Genomic DNA, 20,602 nt, shown 5'->3' with positions numbered 1-20,602 from the left:
CTGACCCTAGCGCCATGTTATGGGGGAGAAGTTGCCAATCTTTTTTTTTTTTTCTCAGCCTGTATTTTAGTTTTTAATAATGGCTATCTGGGGCCCCCTAAAAGCACTAAATAGGAATAGGCTTTTCCTTTAAATTTGTTTTAATAATCAAACATTTATAAATATACAAAAAACTCTCATCCACAATGTATTAAAAATACACTGAACTATTGGGGCCAGTTTTTCTTGTCTTTGTTAAAATTGATCACGTTTCTGTCAGCAGATGGCAGTATAACTCATCACAGCCATCCTGGAAACGCTGGATTCCCTGGCCAAACCAAACCCTGCTTTTCTGTAAGTAACATTCTGAGATTACACTACCTACTGTGCTCCAGTGATTATTTATTTTATCAATCTTGTTAACAAGCAATCAGATATGTATCAATTAATAAGCAGATATAAGTTAAGTCATACAATATATGTTGAGTCAAAACTGGAGGGGAAAGCATAACAAACGAGCAATTATCAAATGACCATAGGTATAAATATTCCAGGAGACAAGAACATGGGAATAATGCTTACCGTTTATGTAGCATGCTTCATCTATACATCCTAAAGAGCTTTACAAAAGTGGGTAAGTATCACTGTTCTCATTTTACCAATGGGTAAACACAGACAGGATAAGTGATTTGCCCAAGGTCACAAAATGAGTCAATGGTAGAGTCAGGGGTAGAGTTTTAAGTCCAGCATGCTGTACACTGTACCGTGCTTCCTCTATTTGATACTCAAGATTAAACAGCTGGGTATCAAAGCATGTAGATTTTTTTTTCAGTTACCTGTTTGCAGATTCCATATATACTGTTTATCAGCCGATATTGTAACTCTGTTACTACTTTCCAGGGTTACTATACTTTGTGCCAGAAGATGATATTTTTAGCAGACAGTTGTGCTAGAAGACAGTAAAAACTGAAAACATATTCAAGAGACTTGACATACAATGTATTGGATTTCAGACATTCATCTTTCACACGTGTTTCCTAAGTTAAGTCCATTCTTGAAATCCCTATTCAACCATTTATTTATGGAAGTACCCCCATAGTCTTCGCTAAGGCTACTAACGTAAGGGTTGTAGAATTGGCCTCATGTTCAATAACATTAACTGCCCAAATCTTGGGTGTTTAAAGCAGGGCTTTCTCCATCGTAATGTCACCTTCTCTTCCCAGACAACCCTACAAGGAATAGCCACACTGTGTAGGTCAAAAGAAAAGGAGGACTTGTGGCACCTTAGAGACTAACCAATTTATTAGAGCATAAGCTTTCGTGAGCTACAGCTCACTTCTTCAGATGCATATCGTGGAAACTGCAGCAGGCGGATAACCTTAACCATCAACCTATGTACACTACCTGGCATCTATGAAAATCAGTCTAGAGGCTGTTCAGACTGTATCAGTTACTTGAGGTCTGAATTGGGAAGATAAACTTGCACCTAGAATAATACCTCTTTTGGTTCTTACTCTCTCCTCCTTTGCTCTGGTGTCTGTCCACTGGGGGGCCACTGTTCCTTTTTCATGTTTGGTGGAGATAACGGACTCCTTAAACTAAAGAACTGAATCCATTCTTATAAGCTGCGTGTACCTTCCAAATACACAAGAGGGAGCTACCCACTAAAAAATATACAGTCCACAAACTGAACTTTGTCTCCATATTCTTAAATTGGGTTAGAGGGTAAATTGATTTAGAGCATTGCAATTGCTGTTCCTTCATTTTTTACAATCCTAGGAGTAAAACATTTCTTGTACCTCATGTCCTCCAAAGCTTTGAATGTCTTTCCTTAGTCAAAAGGACAATGCAATTCTTTCCAAGCTCATGAAGGAATGGGACCCATGGCAAAGCAGAGGTCAGACTTCATTAGGTTGTGGAATATCCAGCCAATGTTTTTTGTTAATGATTAAAGTGTGATTCTAGTCCAAAAAAGTGACTGTAAAAATGGTGCTTGCACAGAGTAAATTGATCAGTTGCCTTCCAGTTGAGGTTGTGGGGTAGGAGTCATGTGATAGCTTGAAGAGTACCAAGGCCCCAAGTTTTAAAGTCAATGTGATTTATGCTCCTAAGCACCTAAATCCCTTTTGAAAATGAGATTTAGGCATGTAAATCAGTTAAGCATTGCAGTGCTGAGCACAGCAATGCCTAAATACCTTTAAAAACGGGGGCCCTAGTCTATAAAGGTCAGCAAGGGATCAGTTGAGCTAGAGAACTGTAGGTGAAAGAACTCAGCTGTTAAGTGACTCTCAGGTAGAAGGCCTGGAGAGTGAGAACTGCAGGGAGCCAGTGGGCTCCTGCAGGAGTCCCCATGACAGGGCAAGGTCCTGGAAGGGCTGAGAGAGGTGAGGGAAAAGCCTTTAGGAACTACAGCCCATGTTGGACAGGGGAAACAACTTTATTTTGGTGTTTCTGTTTCTGTTTTCTCTTTAACCAATGAATTGTGCCTTGAGGCAAGGGCCTGAAAAGAGGCTCTGAAGTGGCATTGATCCTTCCTGAGCTAGTGAGTTAACCCAGCAGCATGCAGGCACCTTCTGCTCCGCAGATCTACCCCCTGTTTGTATTCAGAATCAGAGCTGCTCTCTTCCGTGACTAAGATGAGTCTTCAGTGCTTTCAACTTCCTTTAAACCTGCAGAACAGCACAGGTGAGAGTGAGCTGAAGTCTGGTTTTTGTGCATCATCACCAGAATTGTTTACTAAGCACCAGTTGCAGGAGTGTGATGCCCTGATCAGGTGCAGTTTCATAATGGTCTGATTTGTACTCATTCACTCATAGGTCCTGATTCTGCAAACAGTTGGATGGTTAACTTTATGACCATGAATAGCCCCGTTGAAATGAACAGGACAACTCACGGTAATAAAATTAAACACCTGTAAATGGGATCTGAGTAAAGACAGTTTGGCAGCAAAGGTTTAACTGAGCACAGACTATGTCAGCATCGGTAGAAAATCAGAAGACAGAAAATATGTATATAAATCCATATTATGCTCACACCTTGAATACTGTGTGCAGTTCTGGTCGCCCCATGTCAGAAAAGATATATTCCAATTGGAAAAAAGTACAGAGAAGGAAAACAACAATGACGAGGGGTCTGGAACGACTTCCATAGGAGGAGAGATTAAAAAGACTGGGACTGTTCAGCTTAGAAAAGAGACGACTGAGGGGGGAGATGATAAACGACTATAAAATCATGAGTGGGGTGGAGAGAATGAATGAGGAAGTGTTATTTACCCTTTTACATAACACAAGAATTAGGCGTCACCCAATGAAATTAATAGGCAGCAGGTTTAAAACAAACATAAGGGAGTACTTCTTCACACAACGCACTGTCAGCCTGTGGAACTCATTGCCAGGGGATGTTGTGAAGGCCAAAAGTATAATTGGGTTAAAAAAAGAATGAGATAAATTAGCGGAGATAAATTAGCATCTATAAGCCAAGATGCTCAGGGATGCAACCCCATGCTCTGTGTATCCCTAAGCCTCTGACTGCCAGAATCTGGGACTGGATGACAGGGGATGGATCGCTTGTTAATTGGCGTGTTCTGTTTATTCCCTTTCAAGCATTTGCCACAGGCACTGTCAGAAGGCAGGATACTTTTTAAGAGCAGGTTAGACAAACACCTGTCAGGGATGGTCTAGATAATACTTAGTCCTGCCGTGAGTGCAGGGGACTGGACTAGATGACCTCTCGAGGTCCCTTCTAGTTCTATGATTCTATACTGGGCCAGATGGATCATTGGCCTGACCCAGTTTGGCCATTCTTATGTTCTTACTGGTGATGCAGAGGTATAACTGAAGGAAGATTTTTCATGAAGAATCTATTTTACTGGTGATGCATGAGCCACAAGGAACTGATATGAATTTCAGATCCCAGGTTGAGGTTATTGGCTTTGAGATTTGGAACATCTTTCTTCTTGTAAATTGAGCAAATTTGATCTGGAGTCCTTGAAAGACAGTGCCATTTTAACAAAGTTATTTTTCAGATTTGAACAAAACTTCAGAAATTAAATGTGAAGATAATTTACAAAAGATACTCAGTAGAATTTTCCTGCTGTTTTCAAGAAGCAATTTTAGGATCTAAATAGTTTTACAGTTTCCCTTTGAGAAATCAGTGTAATTTCTCACAAGGCTTCAGGATCCTGAGAAGAAAATGAGTGCTTGAATTTCCTTATTGTGCTGACTTACACTCTGAAGTTTTAACAATAGAATTTTTACATCGCCATGTCCCTTTCTTAAAACAGAAAATATCGAAGGCCCAGCTGTTGGGCCAGACAGCTACTTAGTTCCTAAGGGAGAATGTTACGCACACAGCTGTAAAGGTGGTGTATGGGGCACTTATGAAGGGATTAATGTGTAAAGCCAGCTATTTGCAGAAGTTGTTTCTTTTCCATCTTCTTCAACGGGATACATTTAGCTGTTAACAAAAGCAATTGTTATTTTTCTAACTTGCCCCTAGAGTACTACTATGTTACTCCAAATTCAGCAACATGTGCAGTGCCCACATGTCATCACCTTGCTCTTCCTGAGCCAGGAACCCTGCATATTTTTATTTTCTAAGTGCCACAGTAAGCTGTATGCCTAGAAGAGCAGTAATAACAAGACTATGTATACAGCAAATGCGAGTTGCATTCCTCAAAGACATAATTAGGTCTAGGAGCATTCCCCATGGGCCCCCATTTTCTTACCATAGCAGTACACTGGCATTCACACACCACGCACTAGAGAGTTTCAGTTTCAGGGACATTCAGAAGCTTCTGCCCACTTGCTCACAAAAAGATTCTCTCTATCTTTACGGAAAGAGCTGGGTAACCCATTGTTCCTCTGGAGAAGTATAGGTGGGTGCTGGGGAGTGTCTAGCGAAGCTGGTTTTGGTGTGAGTTCAATCCAGCAAATATAAACTCATGTCACATCACATTTCCATAAACTCTTTGGGGCAGGGACAGTCTCTTACAGTGTGTTCAGCACCTGGCCCTGTGGGGTTCCAATCTTGCTCTAGGTGCATTAATTCCAAAGTCTGGTTTCTTTCACCTAGTCACACACATTCCTGGGTGCACTGCTGAACCAGCTGGGGCTGGAAGTCTCACTCCAGCAGACTCTCCCTCTGTCTTCCTGCACTCCTCATTGCTCTCTTGTACAGAAGGTCAGTCCTTTGCTGAGGACTCCCCAGCTCCGTGGACTGGTCTGTTCACCTCCCTCTCCCTTGTTGATTCCCCACCCCTTTTTGAAATTCAGCTTCTGTCAGACAGCTCCTCGCTTGGGTGTTTGTTACTGCAGTGCTTTCACACTTCTTGTCTGCTCTTCCCACTCCTCTTGTACCAGCCAGTGTGTCTCTGCCCCATCTGACGGAACCATCCCTAGGGGCAAGCAGGGAGCGCAGTCTTTTTAGCTCATTTAATCCTCAGCACGTCCGTCTGCTGAGACTGACAATAACAGGACAATTAATGCCACTTGTGATGCTTTTTTCTTTTTTTTTTTTTTTTTGATGGGGTGGGGAGTAACACTAGTTCAACTGGGAATTGGATTGAGACCTACCAACTAATTTCACACTGGCTAGTTCACAGTCATTGGATGGCAACACAATTTAGTCCCTAGTGCGCTGTGTTTGGTGGGAATCAATGAACTAGAAGTCAGTCTCAATACTCCATTCCCTGAGTGAGTCCTGCTCTCAGAACCATTCCAGACTAAATAGATAAAATGCGCTTATGACTTTGAGTGAAACTTCACATTTGGGCCAAACCAAAATGTCTAGTGCAGGTGGGGTATGTTTTCTGCTTGCCAAGTATGAACTAAAATAAAAGTTCTAAAGAGCGCTTGGCCATAGAGCAATGTTTGAGGAGAAGAGAAGGTGAGGTAGTGAGAAGCATGCTGAACAGGGACAGCAGAAGGCCACTGTGTTTGTTTATTTGGATTTATACAATAATAAAACGGGGCCTCTAGGCACCTCAGCCACAAGGACAAAAAATTAAATAACAGCCTTACCCCTGAGCCAGCAGAGGTCAACGCCCAATAAAACACAGCTTCCCTCTCCCACGCAGATCTAACCCCCATCAAACCTCACTGCTCATTTTGTTTTCTTTTGCAGGAGGGACAATTAAGTAGGAGAGGGCAAATAACGAATTAGTCTAATCCCTTTTCTCCCCCACTTTGCCCAGCTATTTTGGAATGATTTTTTCCCTTTGGATCCAGATTTATGTATTATTTTAATTATAGTTTTAATCTTGCCCCACACCCCAGATGCACTTTAGCAAACCATGCACTAAATAACAGGATTTGTGAGCAAGGCACTTGCATACCTATTAACCCTCCAGCCATCAAAGTGTTCTTCCTGCCTGTCCCTGTCAGCCTTACACACCCCCATCAGAATTTCTCTTGGAAGAGTTGTGAGCTGCCTTATCTGTTCTAGATGTGCAGGAAAGCTTGGATCTCGGTGACTCTTTTAGACCTGTCTTTGGGGGCTGGAAGGATTGCAAAGCTTTGGGAGTTGGCAGTGGGTCCGGCAAAAGAATTGCCTTTTGATCAGCAAAATGAAATTATTCTTGCTGCACTTCTGCTGGGTTCCCCCCCTCCCCTTCCTCTCCTCACGGTTGGGCATGGCTGGTGGGAGGGATTTCTGACTGTCAGCAAGAAAGAAACAAGAGAGCATGTGAATGAAAGGCAGACCTGGGAAAGGCAAGAAGAAAGTTTTGTTGGTCTGTAGTGCAGGGGATAGAAGAGCTGCCGCTTTCAAAGCGAGTGTGTGTAAGAGAGTGAGTCTCCTGCCAGGAGAAAGGTGGAGGTTGATGGAGAGAGGATGACTTAGGGTGTGCAGTGAGGGTTAATGGAAATTTCTGCCCATTGCTGAAAGGGGGCTGGGAATTGTGTGTCTTCAGGAAGGTGGACTTCTCTGTGGGAGCTCCCGTCCTCAGAGTTGGGTTATATATTGCCTTGTGAAGTGGATCAGGACACCAAACCAATCAAACCTACATGGGACTTCGCTGCTGGACTGAACCCAGATTTTGTAAGCCACCGGTACTTTGGATCTCCTCAGAAAGTAAATGTCAGCAGGAAAAGCCACCTCAGCATAATTTAATACTAACAAGAGAAGCTAAGGAGCCAGGTTTGGGTTTTGGAAAAGCTCTGTGACCACTCTCATTGTCCTCACTTCACTTGGACTGAAGATACAGGGGAAACTGCCTGTAGGAGGAAAAGACCAAGAGTGATAAATCTGCTCTTCCAGCGGACCCCAGCAAGAATCGGTGTGTGTTCCCATAGCATTGTTCTTTGTCAGCAAAGGCGAAATTGGCAAAGTCAGGAGATAATCATGAACATTTTTCTTTGAGGAAGAGACGCTTGCCAGCCTCTCACTTGAGAAGGCTGTAAAACTTTCTAGGCACCCACCAGAGCCACCCTGGGAAGGGAAGGGAGCAGCAGCAATGGAGTCACACGTGTTGTTGGTGCTATCATTCATTCTCACCCTGCCAGTGTGTCCGCTCACCTATGGGAACAAACTGCAGCCCCTTATGTAAGTACTGAGTGAAGAGACTCACCGGCTGGGTCAGGTCCGCAAATATTTAAGGGAGAAACTGCTATATGCAATTTAAAAAAAAAGGTTCTTTTTCTTTTTTAGTTTTCCCTGGTCACAAGTGTGCATAGAACAAAGGCAAACAGGGATTTGAAAAGTATGGATGCTTCCCTTTGCCTGTAGGAGATGCTTGGATTTTTTTTTTCTTATTGAGATGTAGGTAGTGTGTGAGTATGAAATGTAATTATATAGTCTGAAGACTGTTTTCCTATGACTGCTGCTTTTATAATACCCTCTTCTTTATTTCTCTTTTCTTATCACATTCCTCTTTGTAGTCACCTTTTTTTCTTCTGCTCTTAATCTAGAGGCACTGAGCCCCGTATTTTTTAATGAAATGTTACAGCTTTAGTTTGGCATTAACTGTGTGGATCCTCTGGGAAAACTTCCTTACAAGTTGGAGGGGGATCTCTCTGCTTTTCTTTGTAAATGAAACTAGTATTGTGCAGTGAAATAAACCCAAACCATCTTTTCCCTGTATCAGTAACTCTGTTATTGGGGATGGAGGCACTCCTGTTCAGTGGATGTGTTTTGGAAAATTATTGCAAAGATATCTTTCTTCTTATGTAAAGAATTTCATATTATCTCCCCAGCAATGCCTGTTAGGGATTGTTGGATCAGATACTGGAAATGAGATGTGTGCCAGTGTATTCAAGAAAAGAAAATGCCAGGGAATGGGAAGTGCTGAATTTAATTTAGCAACATAATTCCCAATAGAGCACTGCTTACAATACTCTTTAGACATAAAACCACTGTTTGGTGCACACAAAAACGCTCCTTCACTGCAATAAATTATTCCAGAAACATTGCTGCTGCCAACCGCATTCTTGTGGTTCTTTTTAGTTCTTCCTTTTTGGATGTGCGTACAGCTAAGGGGTGAGGCATTTGTAAGTAAATAGCAAAGGACACGCAGGGCAATACCATTCTGTAGATTGCCCTTCGATCAGCTGCAAATGCAAGTTTTGATAGTTATTATATGGATGGATTTGTTGTCTTTTGGAAAAGGAGATACTAGCAAAATAACAACTGCTTCCCTGGCCTCCGTCCATCTGTGACGGGGGTCTGGTGAACTGATGTATATGAGGCTTGGCTAACTGAATAGCTCTTCAGTGGCCACATGTGAGAACAACAGGCCAGAATTTTAAGGCAAAGCTATTGGGGGAACACGTCATTAATCCAAAAGGCATTTTCAGGCTTTCTGTAACAGTATTGTAATTGAATGTCTTGGAGCAGTAAGATGCCAGCTGGAATTGCTATACTTCTCCATGTCTGAATTATTGAGTTAGTCTGTTGCTATAGAACGTTGGTTTGTTTTAAATGCATAGGCTCTTTTGGGGAACCATAACCACCAGAAGTGGAAAAAAACCCAACAGATTGCTCCCAAATCTCATTAATTCACAGACTAATGTTTGCTACCCCTCCTAAAATTAAAACAACAGATTAATATTTATTGAAGCCCAGTTAGTCAGAAAAGCGGTTAGGCAAAAATGGCACCTACTCACTCAATAGACCCGCTTTCTAACTTAATCAGAATTGATCACCTTACTCACTAAAGGAAGTGTGTACTCCTCTCAGCCCTGTCGGCATCAGTGCATTTAGGAGATAGCGAGCTCTCTATTCTGTCTTTTGCAGCATCAACACAATCCATGTTTAAGTCTAGTGGCAGACTCATTACTTCTGGTGATCGTGTCAGAGGCAGGAGGATCTCAGGTGGGGTTTGGGAGGATGGCCGTTAGAAAAATAATCTGTTAACCTGTAAATAAAGCTCATATATTCTGGAATAATTGAGAGTGGATGAACATGGATCCTACCATATATTTTGAAATCCAGGCCCACAAGAAAATTGCCTCCTCTTTGACTCTTGCTCTTTCTTAAGGTGCTCTTTCTTAAAAGTCCCTAAAAGAAAAATATACCTGTCGGGGATCAGTGGACAAGTAGTTGTTGGATCTTTCATAGAGGTTCACCTTGCCTAGAGGTACTGTGCATGTGAAGAGTGTTAACAGCTATAAGGTAAGCTTCTGCCTAGGGAGACAGATGTGAATAATTACTATTCAGAACACATGTTTATTTGCTTTATGATTTTGAAATATTTTTCACACTCCAAGCAGAGACCACTGTCAGACCACATATTTACTGAAAAGCAGTGATGAGCTGCCAAAATCTTAACAACCGGTTCCCTATAAAAAGTTCTGATTTAAGGGTTGTGCCCAGTGGTGAGCTGCAGCCGGTTCACCCCGGTTCGCGCGAACCGGTTGTTAAATTTTGAAGCAGTTTTAGAGCCGGTTGTTAACCCACTTCCCTGCAGGGGGCGCTGAGGCTTTGATGGGCTCCGGCCGGGAAGTGATGTAATTCCTCCTCCGGCCGCTGGGGGCGCTGCGCTGCGGGAGCCACGTGGGCTGCTGCCTGGCCCTGGGCACGAGCCCTGGTGCTGCTGCTACTCCCCTGGTCCTGGGGCTCCCGCTGCTGCCGGGTGGGTCCCCGGCTGCTCAGCTGGGCCGGGGCTGCCTCCTGCCGCTCGGGCTGTTCCAGTGATGAGCTGCTAAAATCTTAACAACTGGTTCCCTGTAAAAAGTTCTGATTTAAGGGATGTGCCCCAGTGTGTATTTTTTTGTACCAACAGGGTTACCATACGTCTGTATTTTCCTGGGAGGAATTTTTAAATTTTAAAAATTCCTCCCAGACGGTGATTTAAGAACTAAAAAGCCTGACCTGTCCGGGAAAATACGGGTGTGTGTTAACCCTGCCTAAAGTTATTTTTAAAAAAGATGGGCCTGAACTAGAAATGAGCTCCGTTTCACATGTGTGGGTCCCTGCCACTCCCTGGGGGTGTGCTAGGGTGACCAGATGTCCCAATTTTATAGGGACAGTCCCGATTTTGGGGTCTTTTTCTTATATAGGCTCCTATTACCCCCCACACCCTGTCCTGATTTTTCACACTTGCTGTCTGGTCACCCTAGGGTGTGCACATGTGTGGGTCCCAGCTGCTCCCTGCCCCCCTCATTGAAGCAAGTGTGCAGGGTTACTGCCCTGGGAACTGCAGGGCACCAGTGGACGTGGGGCAGGGCTAGCTGGAGGCAGGGGGTGCGGGGTGCTCACGGGGAGAGCGGCTCGGAGCAGCCCGAGCGGCAGGAGGCAGCCCCGGCCCAGCTGAGCAGCCGGGGACCCACCCGGCAGCAGCGGGAGCCCCAGGACCAGGGGAGTAGCAGCAGCACCAGGGCTCGTGCCCAGGGCCAGGCAGCAGCCCACGTGGCTCCCGCAGCGCAGCGCCCCCAGCGGCCGGAGGAGGAATTACATCACTTCCCGGCCGGAGCCCATCAAAGCCTCAGCGCCCCCTGCAGGGAAGTGGGTTAACAACCGGCTCTAAAACTGCTTCAAAATTTAACAACTGGTTGCGCGAACCGACTCAAACTGGCTCCAGCTCACTCCTGCTGAAAAGGCTTGTAGAGCCTTGTCTGAAAAAATAGATGAAAAAATTCAAACTTCCTTTTTTTTTCCTAAATGCAGTTCCTGTGAAAAAGACAATTACTATTAGTGCTTTAATATGTAACTTTAGCGGGCCTCAGAGAAGAGGCAAACTGACCTGTATGTCTCTTCTCTTGCAAACCCTGATACGCTTTTTGGCCAAAATCAGATATCCAGTCAGTTTATAATATGAATGGATCCTCTTTTGGGGGAACTGAAGCCTGCCCTTGCGAAGCAGATAGCCCTAGTGATCTAATGCAGTTTTTTTTTCAGTTGTAGACCTCTACAAAATTTCAAATGGAAGTGCTAACCCCTTTGGAAATCTTAGTCATAGTCTGCGGACCCCACTGCTGACCACAGGTTGTAAACCACTGTTGTATGGTAACAACAACCTTTCACGGACCCTTAGTCATAGAGTTGAGAACCACTGAAAAATGCATCTTTCATGGTAGAGTAACTTACTGTTACTCTAATTCAGGAAAAGGGTCAGGGCAATGACTAGCTTTGCCTATAGGTAAACCTACTGTTGCTTCAGATTCTTTTAATGAAAAAGGGGGCATGATAAAGGTCTATACTCGTTCTTACGATAAGAGAGCAAGGGGACATCAGCTTAAAACACACAAAAGTAACATTTAAAATGGAGGAAAGTGAAAACAGATGTTCTACAAAATGCATAGTTGGCATGTGGAACCTACTGCCACAAGATGTTTCTGAAGCGAAGAGCTTAGCAGGAGCTAAAAACAACATAGACGTTTATATGGATAATATGAATATACACAGTTACAGAGAGAATAAAAATAATAGCGGATATAAACCATTCATTCCCGCTGGAGTTAGAAAGCGATTTCCGCCGTAGGCATTGCATTGTTGTCCATTATGGAAGTTTTGGACCTTTACCTCTGAAGAATTTGGTGCTGAGCCCTGTAAGAGACTGGACTAGGTGTACCAGTGCTCTGATTCCATATCACCGTTCTTGTATTCCTAATTGTGGAGGAAACCTGATTGAAACAGGAACAAAACAAAACAACCACTTCAAAACAGAACAACACCTGCCCAAACCACCACCCAGAAATAGTCAGAATAAAGAGAGTGCTTGTGTACAACTAGACTAGTGTACAATCAAATCTTTTCAATGGTAAGAACCAGTTGGGACCCGTTAAGAGAATTCCTATCAGTCAGAAGTTGGGTGACATTAGTATTTACTTTAAAAGGTGGGAGCTGCACAGGATATAATACGTTACTTTAATTCCCATTGTAGAAAGCAGGGCAAGGCAGGGTGAGAGTGAACCAGAGCAGGACTTGGCAGTGTTTTTTCCTCCTAAGACCCACAAGTCACTCAGTGTTTACTCCTGTGACCCCAGACCATACAATTTTTGTACTGATATCCCTGAAGTATTTTCATTGTTCATTAAAAAATGTTGCAGTGCACAGTCATTTGTGACTTTTGAAATATATGTTCATTGTGCCATATATGGTCAAAATTAGGTTAGGAATCCACTCTGCTGGCTTCACAGTCATTGCTTTGAAAATTGGTTATAATACAATCCTGTAGCCGGCCAGGAGGAGGTGCTACAAGAGGGGAGAGAGACCTATTTTTGTAAACAGGATATGAAGTAACTCATTCCTAAAATACGTTCAGGTTTAATCAGTCGGGGAAGCAGGAATGCCAAATACAGAATTAACATTTTCTAAGAGAATGTTAAGATCACCAACACAAAACAAAAATCCTCTTTCTGAAATGTAGACCTCACACTGTACCAGCCCTATCGTGGCTGTAATACAGTAATGCAGTTGTAGCTTATTTATGGATCCCCAAACACATTCTCAGCTCTTCACTGTCCAAAACTTGTGATTTCAAAATATTTCATACCATCCATAATCAAGTTAGCAGTGGCAACAAAGGCTGACTTCCAAAAGGTTCTCCACTTTATTATGTACTGGGGGAAAATGCTTTTTTTTTTTTACTGCTTGGTAATAGTTGCATATCCACCTCAAGTTAGTCATGCTTGATAGTCAATGCTATTGTAGCTATAATGAACAGCAGAATATAAACTCTTTGCTTGTTGAAGCAAAGGTTTGGTCTACTAGGGCAAATCCCGTATGCCTGTTTCTTTCCAGGAATCAACCCCAATCACTTCTGTTCAGTGGGAGGGCATTTTGGAAAATATAAAATGAACTTAACAATAAACTAATATTTTATTTTGTGTGGAGAGGCAAAAGCAAATAGAAATAGAATTTATTAGAAATTTTGAACTCTGGGCCTCTGATACTTGAAAAAAGATTACACAGCTTATTATTTATTAGCATTTGGGAAACCAAAATATTTTCATCTTTTAATAATTTGGTTGCAAAGCACTAAGCCAATGAAGTTTGTACTACACATGAGTTCTTGATATGTCTGCTCGGATTTCATCGGTTTTTGAAGCTGTTGATTAATTTTACGTGTTCCAAATGCTATAAAAGAAAACGGCACCCAGTTTACTCATTCCCCTGGTTTGAAAATTCTGAGAGTATGAAGCACCTTCCCCCTCGGTTGTAAACTGTGAAATGTACTTGGAAGTAGATTTGTCAGTTATAGTTTCCATTTCTGAACCCATTACTGTTGGTGACTATCTTGACCTTTATGAATCTGGCAATTTAAAACACCATAAGCGGTTTCTTGGCCTGCCTTAATGCTGGTTGGACAATAATCAGAAGACCTTTAATGTGCTATATTTAAACAGATTTATTTTTTTCTCTTCTTATTTTGAGTATATATTATGGCAGGATGGAAACTGTCTTACAGTGTCTGACATTGGTTTCTTGCTCAAACTCCCACTCAAGTAATTATACTCTGATCACTTAAAATTCCCCATACATTTTCATTTGGAGACAGCATTTTTTACTTTCTGTTACAGGGAGCTTCCCAATGCAATTACTTCCTGTTCTAAGCTGTATAGTGATGCTGTGCATTCTGACAGGTTTCAGAGTAACAGTCGTGTTAGTCTGTATTCGCAAAAAGAAAAGGAGTATTTGTGGCACCTTAGAGACTAACCAGTTTATTTGAGCATGAGCTTTCGTGAGCTACATACATCCGATGAAGTGAGCTGTAGCTCACAAGAGCTCATGCTCAAATAAATTGGTTAGTCTCTGAGGTGCCACAAGTACTCCTTTTCTTTGTGCATTCTGAGACATCAGCTGCATTCATGCCAGAGGTGGCAGCATACCAGTGACTGTTGAAGCGATTTTCTTTCTTTCTTTTCTTTCTCATCTCATCTCATCTCAAAGGAGTGTTGCCTTGCTTACTTAATCAATTGTTTATAGAGTTCTTTGAGATCCTTGGATAAAAGTTATAATGGAAATAAAAGTTATTTCAATACAGGTTAAATGGTATAAAAAGATGTGACTTTTATGCTTTTTTGCAGGATGACCACTATGGTATCTAAACATATAATCAAGTGGGGAAGAGTTGTGGGGCTAGGTGTTAGAGCATGGTACAGGGAGTCTAAACTCAGGAGTCCTATTGCTGTCTCTGCCACTGACTCACTGTGTGAACTTTGTTCAGATATTTACCTTCTCTCTGCCTCAGTCTGTCCACTTTTAACATGTTGGAGGCTGATATTTACCTGATGGGGTGCGGTGAGACTTAACTGATCCATGAAGGCCTTTGGTCCTCCAGTGAGACACTCTTGATGCATCCGATGAAGTGAGCTGTAGCTCACGAAAGCTTAGCTCAAATAAATTGGTTAGTCTGTAAGGTGCCACAAGTCCTCCTGTTCTTTTCTTGAAGTGGAGGTGCTGTTGTTATTTTATTATATTATTTGTACTGAAGCTAGTGCCAAATGTGGTGCGCTGCTCGGTAAGTAGACTGTCTCACCATAAGCATATTAAACCAGTGCTCCGTGATTTGAACTGGCTCCCTGGGGCTCCCAGAAGGAGTTTAAGTGTTGGGTGAAGTATAAGGCCCCCAAGGGCTTCGGACCTGCTTAGCTGAGAGGCTATGTCTCTTCCATTTCCTCCCGTAGAAATTAAATGAGTAGATAAATATTGTACAGAATATCGTCTGAGACGCTTTCTCAGAAAAAGCATCGCTTACTCACACCCTGTTCATTCTCAGGCTGTCAAAGCACAGTGCTGGTTCACTCCATGATGTTGAGGGAGATATAAATATGTCTGCTTCTCTCCGTTCAACAGGCCAAACGTTTGTGCGGAGCAAGAGCTGGTGATAGTGGGGCACAGGCAGCCATGTGTCCAAGCTTTCACTCGGATGGTCAAAGTGTGGAAACAGGGCTGTAGAGGACAGCCGTGGTGCATAGGCTATGAACGGAGGTAAGTGCTGCTTTCTGGTGCTTCTTTTCTCCCTTGTCAAATGAAAATAGATTTTTTCTTCTGAAAGGAAATGCTAACCTAACTCACTTTCTTTCAGCTTGTGTGTGTGGGTGTGGGTGTGTGTGTGTGTCTGTAAGCGTGTGCATGTATGACAGCGAGAAAGACACACAAAGATGCATGCTATTAGACTGAAATGTTGACTTCAAGTTTATTCAGATTCTGGACTGGAGGAGGTGGGGATTGTTGCAAAGGTGAAAAGCCAGACAGACCAGGCTGCCCTTCACCTTCCTACCTTCCTCGATGGATGAGCCACAGAACAGCATTGAAAGCAGCCTGAGAAGAGGCTTGGTGCAGTTGTAATGAGTGCTGCAGGAAAGTGAGGGGGTATAAGTGGTATATGCTAGTTTACAAAGGGGAGTGGACAATACAGGTGCTCCCCCGTTTAGCTCAGAGGGAGAAGGACTGGGTGTTAGGATATAGATATTCAGGCCTGTCTGCAAAGGCCTGTACTTTAAGAATTGAGGTGTATTCTTATCACTTGGCTAGTTCTAGAGGTATAAAAGAAAGAATCAAAATCACTATCTGCTGGTGTAAGGGCCTTCTCCTACTGTCACAGTCTGAGGCCCTGTTCTTAGGCTAAGGCCTTTGGCTAAGCAGCAGAGGCAGCCATAAGCTAGGAAGCGACCGGTCACCTCCTCACTTCCCAAACTAGTCACATTGAAATAAGGTGCTATTGGGCTGTTAGGAATACAGTCGTGTCCTGATAGTGCCTATCACCTCCAGAGAAAGGGAAGTGCCTAGAAAATGTAAAAGGAAACTTAGTTTGATAGCATCCTGTCTGGCAAGAACTCACTTATCAATACTGGGATGTGAAATCCTCACTTTTGTATTGTTTTGTCATTATAGTTCCCACTTTGCTATTGTTTGTCTGTCTGTATAATCTCTGTCTGGTTCTGTGATTGTTCCTGTCTGCTGTATAATTAATTTTGCTGGGTGTAAACTATTAAGGTGGTGGGATATAATTGGTTACATAATCATGTTACAAAATCATGTTACAATATGTTAGGATTGGTTAGTTAAATTTCAGGAAAATGATTGGTTAAGGTATAGCTAAGCCGAACTCAAGTTTTACTATATAGTCTGCAGTCAATCAGGAAGTGAGGGGGTGGGTGTGTGGGTGGGAGAGATGGGAACAGGGAATGGGAGTGGAGAAATTGCAATCATGTTTTGCTAAAGGGGGAAATGGGAACAGGGAATGGGGGTAAGGAAATTGGAATAATGTTTTGCTAAGGGCAGGAATGGGAACAGGGACACAGGTGTAAGGCTCTGTGGTGTCAGAGCTGGGAAGGAGGATACTAAGGAAGGAAACTGGAATCATGCTTGCTGGAAGTTCACCCCAATAAACATTGAATTGTTTGCACCTTTGGACTTCGGGTATTGTTGCTCTTTGTTCATGCGAGAAGGACCAGGGAAGGAAGTGGGTGAAGGAATAAGCCCCCCTAACACTGGGCAATGCAAAGAACATAAAAGGTGCATTATAAAGTAACACACCTAACAATAACAGCTAACAGAAGTCACCGTCGACTCGGTATTAGGACTCGCAGAAGGATCTGGCATTAAATTCAGTCACCAGTTTGGAGAATGCTAGTTGCTATTGTGTATGTGCCTTGGCTATCTGATTTGTATTGATTTCATGTTGCAGTTTTTATTAGGGTAACATAAAGAATTCATGTAGTGGCTGACTCAAACCTACAAAGGGAGGCACGTGCAGAGAAATATGTGGCTTAAAGCCACAGATTAGCCATCAATAGTGCAGCTATTTAATTACACCATGGTCTGGCTAGAAATAGGGGAATCCCAGAGGATTTTGTGAACCTTTAAACACAATCATGGGACAGGGACCATGTGTTCCTATGGGTTTGCACAGCATCTAGTGCAATGGGCCCTGATTCCAGCTGGTGTCTGTGGGTGCCAGTGTAATATAACTACTGTAACAATGCTCAATGTTGAGAATTTCAAATCCTTTAAGCATTTAGGTTGTAGAATATAGGGTCTCTGTTTGTTTTTGGAGCAGGTTAGCCATTGTATTTGTTTCCAGTTGTCTTAACCCACATTGCCTCTGTTTGCCATGATCATACCATGTTAGTTACATTAATTAAGTGCATCATCTGTATTATCCCAACAGCTTCAGTTGTGTTGACTTCATAGCAGGAAAGTACAGATAAAGTCACTATAAATGTTTAAAGGGCAGGGTTTCTCAAACTGATCACTTATTGTGAATTAAGTTTATTGTGTGTTAATAATAAAACTGGTTGGAAAACAGAAATACATTTTTGCTGACAAAAAAAATTCTCTGTCAAAAAACCCCACAGGATTTAATCAAGATTAGTTAGTTAAGATGATACTGGATGTGATTTGCCTGGCCTGCTCTGACCAGTTAGCACTGTGTCAGCAACTCAATTCTTCACATCCTGGTTCATCTGGTAAAATTTTGTAATGTAGACAAGAACCTAATGGCACTGGTGCAGATTTTCCAGGCAGCTTTTCAGTTACCAGGGTGCAACTTACATGGGGTTCATGGATAATTAAGTGAGCAGCACTTGTTCTCATTAACACATATTGTTCTTCTCTGTTTGCCAGTGTAATGTAGCCCCGAATTAACATTCAACCTGCTTTGCACATTTTCCTGTTCATGGGGTTGGAGTGTACTAGCCACATTTTCAAATAGTGGTGGCAGAGTTGCTCCCATGAAAGCTCTCCTTTTGTATGCACAGTTTTTACAGGTGTAACGTAAGTGCCAGTGTCTGAAAACTTGGTCCTGTGTGTAAGGCTTGTTTTGTATTGCAAAGTTGATCCCTGCCCTAGCTTTGCCAGTGATGTCAACCTTGATAATCTGCTTCCCCAAGAAACACATTTTCCCACACTGCCCCTTACAAGTGGAAAAAGCTCCCAGTCAAAATTGGTCCTTTCGGTCCTTCAATTCCTTTCTCAGAACTTGCCTGTTACTTGATACATGTAGGAAATTGCAACCTGATTAACAGCTAGGCAGGTGATGAGTTGTGGTTACAGTTTCTGATTGGTTAAGAACTGCCTGCATTCTGTTAACTTTTAGGACCCTGTCTTCCTGAACCTCCACCCCAGTCCACTTGTTTGTCTCACCCACCTGCTAAGGCTTGTCCTTTAGACTGTAAGCTCTTTTGGGCAGGGACTGCAATTTACTACGTTTGTATGGCATCCATCTCAGTGGAGCCCCATGCTGGTTGCCACCCCACGATTATAACGTTTAATAATAGCAAGGCCATTTTGTGTGGATAGGATCTTCCGAGACCCTCTCATATTCTCCCCTCTTTACTTACCTCCTACCCTGACACGTCAATTGTGGCCATCCTCCCCCCAACTGAGGGGGGTTGGAGGTTGCTTCTTCCAGAGCCCGTTACCGGCATTTCATATGTAATGAGGGGTGCTTTCCTCATTGGAGTTGTTTGCGCTGTGTCCACAGCCTTCCCAACCTCTGTCGATCTAGGGGGTCGCACGTTAGTCTACCAGTTCCTCCCGTAAGTATTTTAAATGATACCAAGTAAACAGTGAAGAGTAAGAACTCCTTGTGATTGTTAGTAGGAACTGACGTGTGTTAATATATCACAAAGTGTTACTTGGGCAATAGAACATGAATATAGTGCAGAATAAATCCAGACTACCTTATTTTATAGAATATTGTAAACATCATTTTTCTTATTTATTTATTTATGTAGCAGCTATTAAGAAAAAGGTTTAATGCTGGGTAAAAATTCAATGTTTATTATTCATATCCCATTCCCTGTCACCTGGTACCATGCTCTGCCATGCCAGCACTTTATAAGTCTCCTTTAGTGTCTCTTCCACACATGAAAGAATTCCAGAATGAAAGCGAAATGTTCATCTGCTAAAAAGCTCCAAATGACCTATATTCCAGGGGAAGGGCGAAGCAGTAATTCAAATGGATCTTTCAAAAGCTAGGCAAAGAGAAAGGGATGACGTCCCATCCCCCGACAGCTGTCCCACGTTGTTCTCATTAAAATAGAAGTCCCAAACCTGCCCTCTTCTAAACTGCACTGACCAAGGCAGCAGCCTCTTTCAAAGGCATTGAACCAGAAACACTGGCATATAAAGATGATTGTGAAGAACTGGATGTCCATATGATGGTGAGTTCTGAAGAGAAATTGGGAGTCTTAAAGACTGAAGGGACATTTTATTTTCTGTAACCACCTGACAATATGGGGTTATGTTCCTGGAACCAGCCATGTCATTTCAGAGTAATGTTTCATTCTCAACAATTTCAGCTTCAGAATGTTAACAGGGTCGCAGAAGTGATTCCTCCCTTCACCTATCTCAGGTGCTGCCACCACAGACTCATCCTGCGGCCTTACAAGCTAGCTGAGTTCTTTCTGCTTCTCGCCTCACCAGGAATGTGTCAGAATGTAGCTAACAGTTTTGTGGATGATGGCAAAATGGAGTCTGTCTCACTACCCTGATCTGTATTTGTTCCTATCTTGCTACAAGGTACAGGAACAAAATCTGTCTTTTTGTAATTAAAATAAGCAGATATTGGCTTGTTTGATTTTTGTACTATTCCTATCCCAAGACTTTAGGCCCATGGAAAATCAATGAAGAGCACATCACAAAATAAATCTGATGAAACAACACTAACAAAACATTAAATGCTTCTCACCCCCCTACAAACACAAGCTCTGCCCTACCTTCCCATTCACCCCCCCCCACTAAAAGTCGACATAAATAGAGAGGTCAACAAATTCCCCAGACCGATGTGGGGAAGCGAGTTCCAGAGTCAAGGACTCTTCACACTGAATGTCCTACCCCCAGATCCTAACCAATCTAGGAACTGTGAGACTGAGTGTCCCAGCTAATCTCAACTGCCATGGTTTAACAGGAGAGAGTCCGGTCTCTAAGAAACACATAACCCAAATCATTAAAGGGCTTTATAGATTAAAACCCACACATAGAACTGCAGATCAGAGTTTTCTGTGGAGCACAGTTGTAATGTGTTCCATGTGGGAAGCACCACAAATCACGTAGGAATCTACATTCTTCACTAGCTGAGTTTTCCACCTGATCCTTACTGTAGTTGTATCTAGGGCTGGGTGAAATTTTTCAGCTGAAACTATTTTTGCTGAAAAATGCAGATTTGGGCCTGCCAGACTGTTTTGTTTCAGGTCCAATGAAACCTTTCCTTGACCTAAAATGAACGTTTTTTTCC

At 42.7% G+C, this 20,602-nt stretch overlaps 1 protein-coding gene across 8 annotated transcripts in view; it reads left to right on the top strand.

Moving 5' to 3' along the window:
- Positions 1 to 20,602, top strand: part of MEGF6 (multiple EGF like domains 6) — a 254,954-nt gene that overhangs the window by 1,869 nt on the left and 232,483 nt on the right. For 2 of the 8 annotated variants that reach the window (XM_073316365.2, XM_073316363.2), the window contains exons 2-3: positions 263 to 333; positions 15,214 to 15,348. In XM_073316365.2, coding sequence (XP_073172466.2) covers positions 15,287 to 15,348 — 62 coding nt within the window. In that variant the 5' untranslated portion in view covers positions 263 to 333; positions 15,214 to 15,286. Of the gene's footprint in view, positions 1 to 262; positions 334 to 6,529; positions 7,522 to 9,454; positions 9,589 to 15,213; positions 15,349 to 20,602 lie in introns of those variants that run through there. The other 6 variants (XM_073316367.2, XM_073316360.2, XM_078849309.1 and 3 more) reach the window with 5 other exon arrangements.

The sequence above is a fragment of the Lepidochelys kempii genome, chromosome 18 (genome assembly GCF_965140285.1).
Source record: "Lepidochelys kempii isolate rLepKem1 chromosome 18, rLepKem1.hap1, whole genome shotgun sequence".
Taxonomy (NCBI): domain Eukaryota; kingdom Metazoa; phylum Chordata; order Testudines; family Cheloniidae; genus Lepidochelys; species Lepidochelys kempii.
This window is presented reverse-complemented; position numbering and strand designations above follow the sequence as displayed.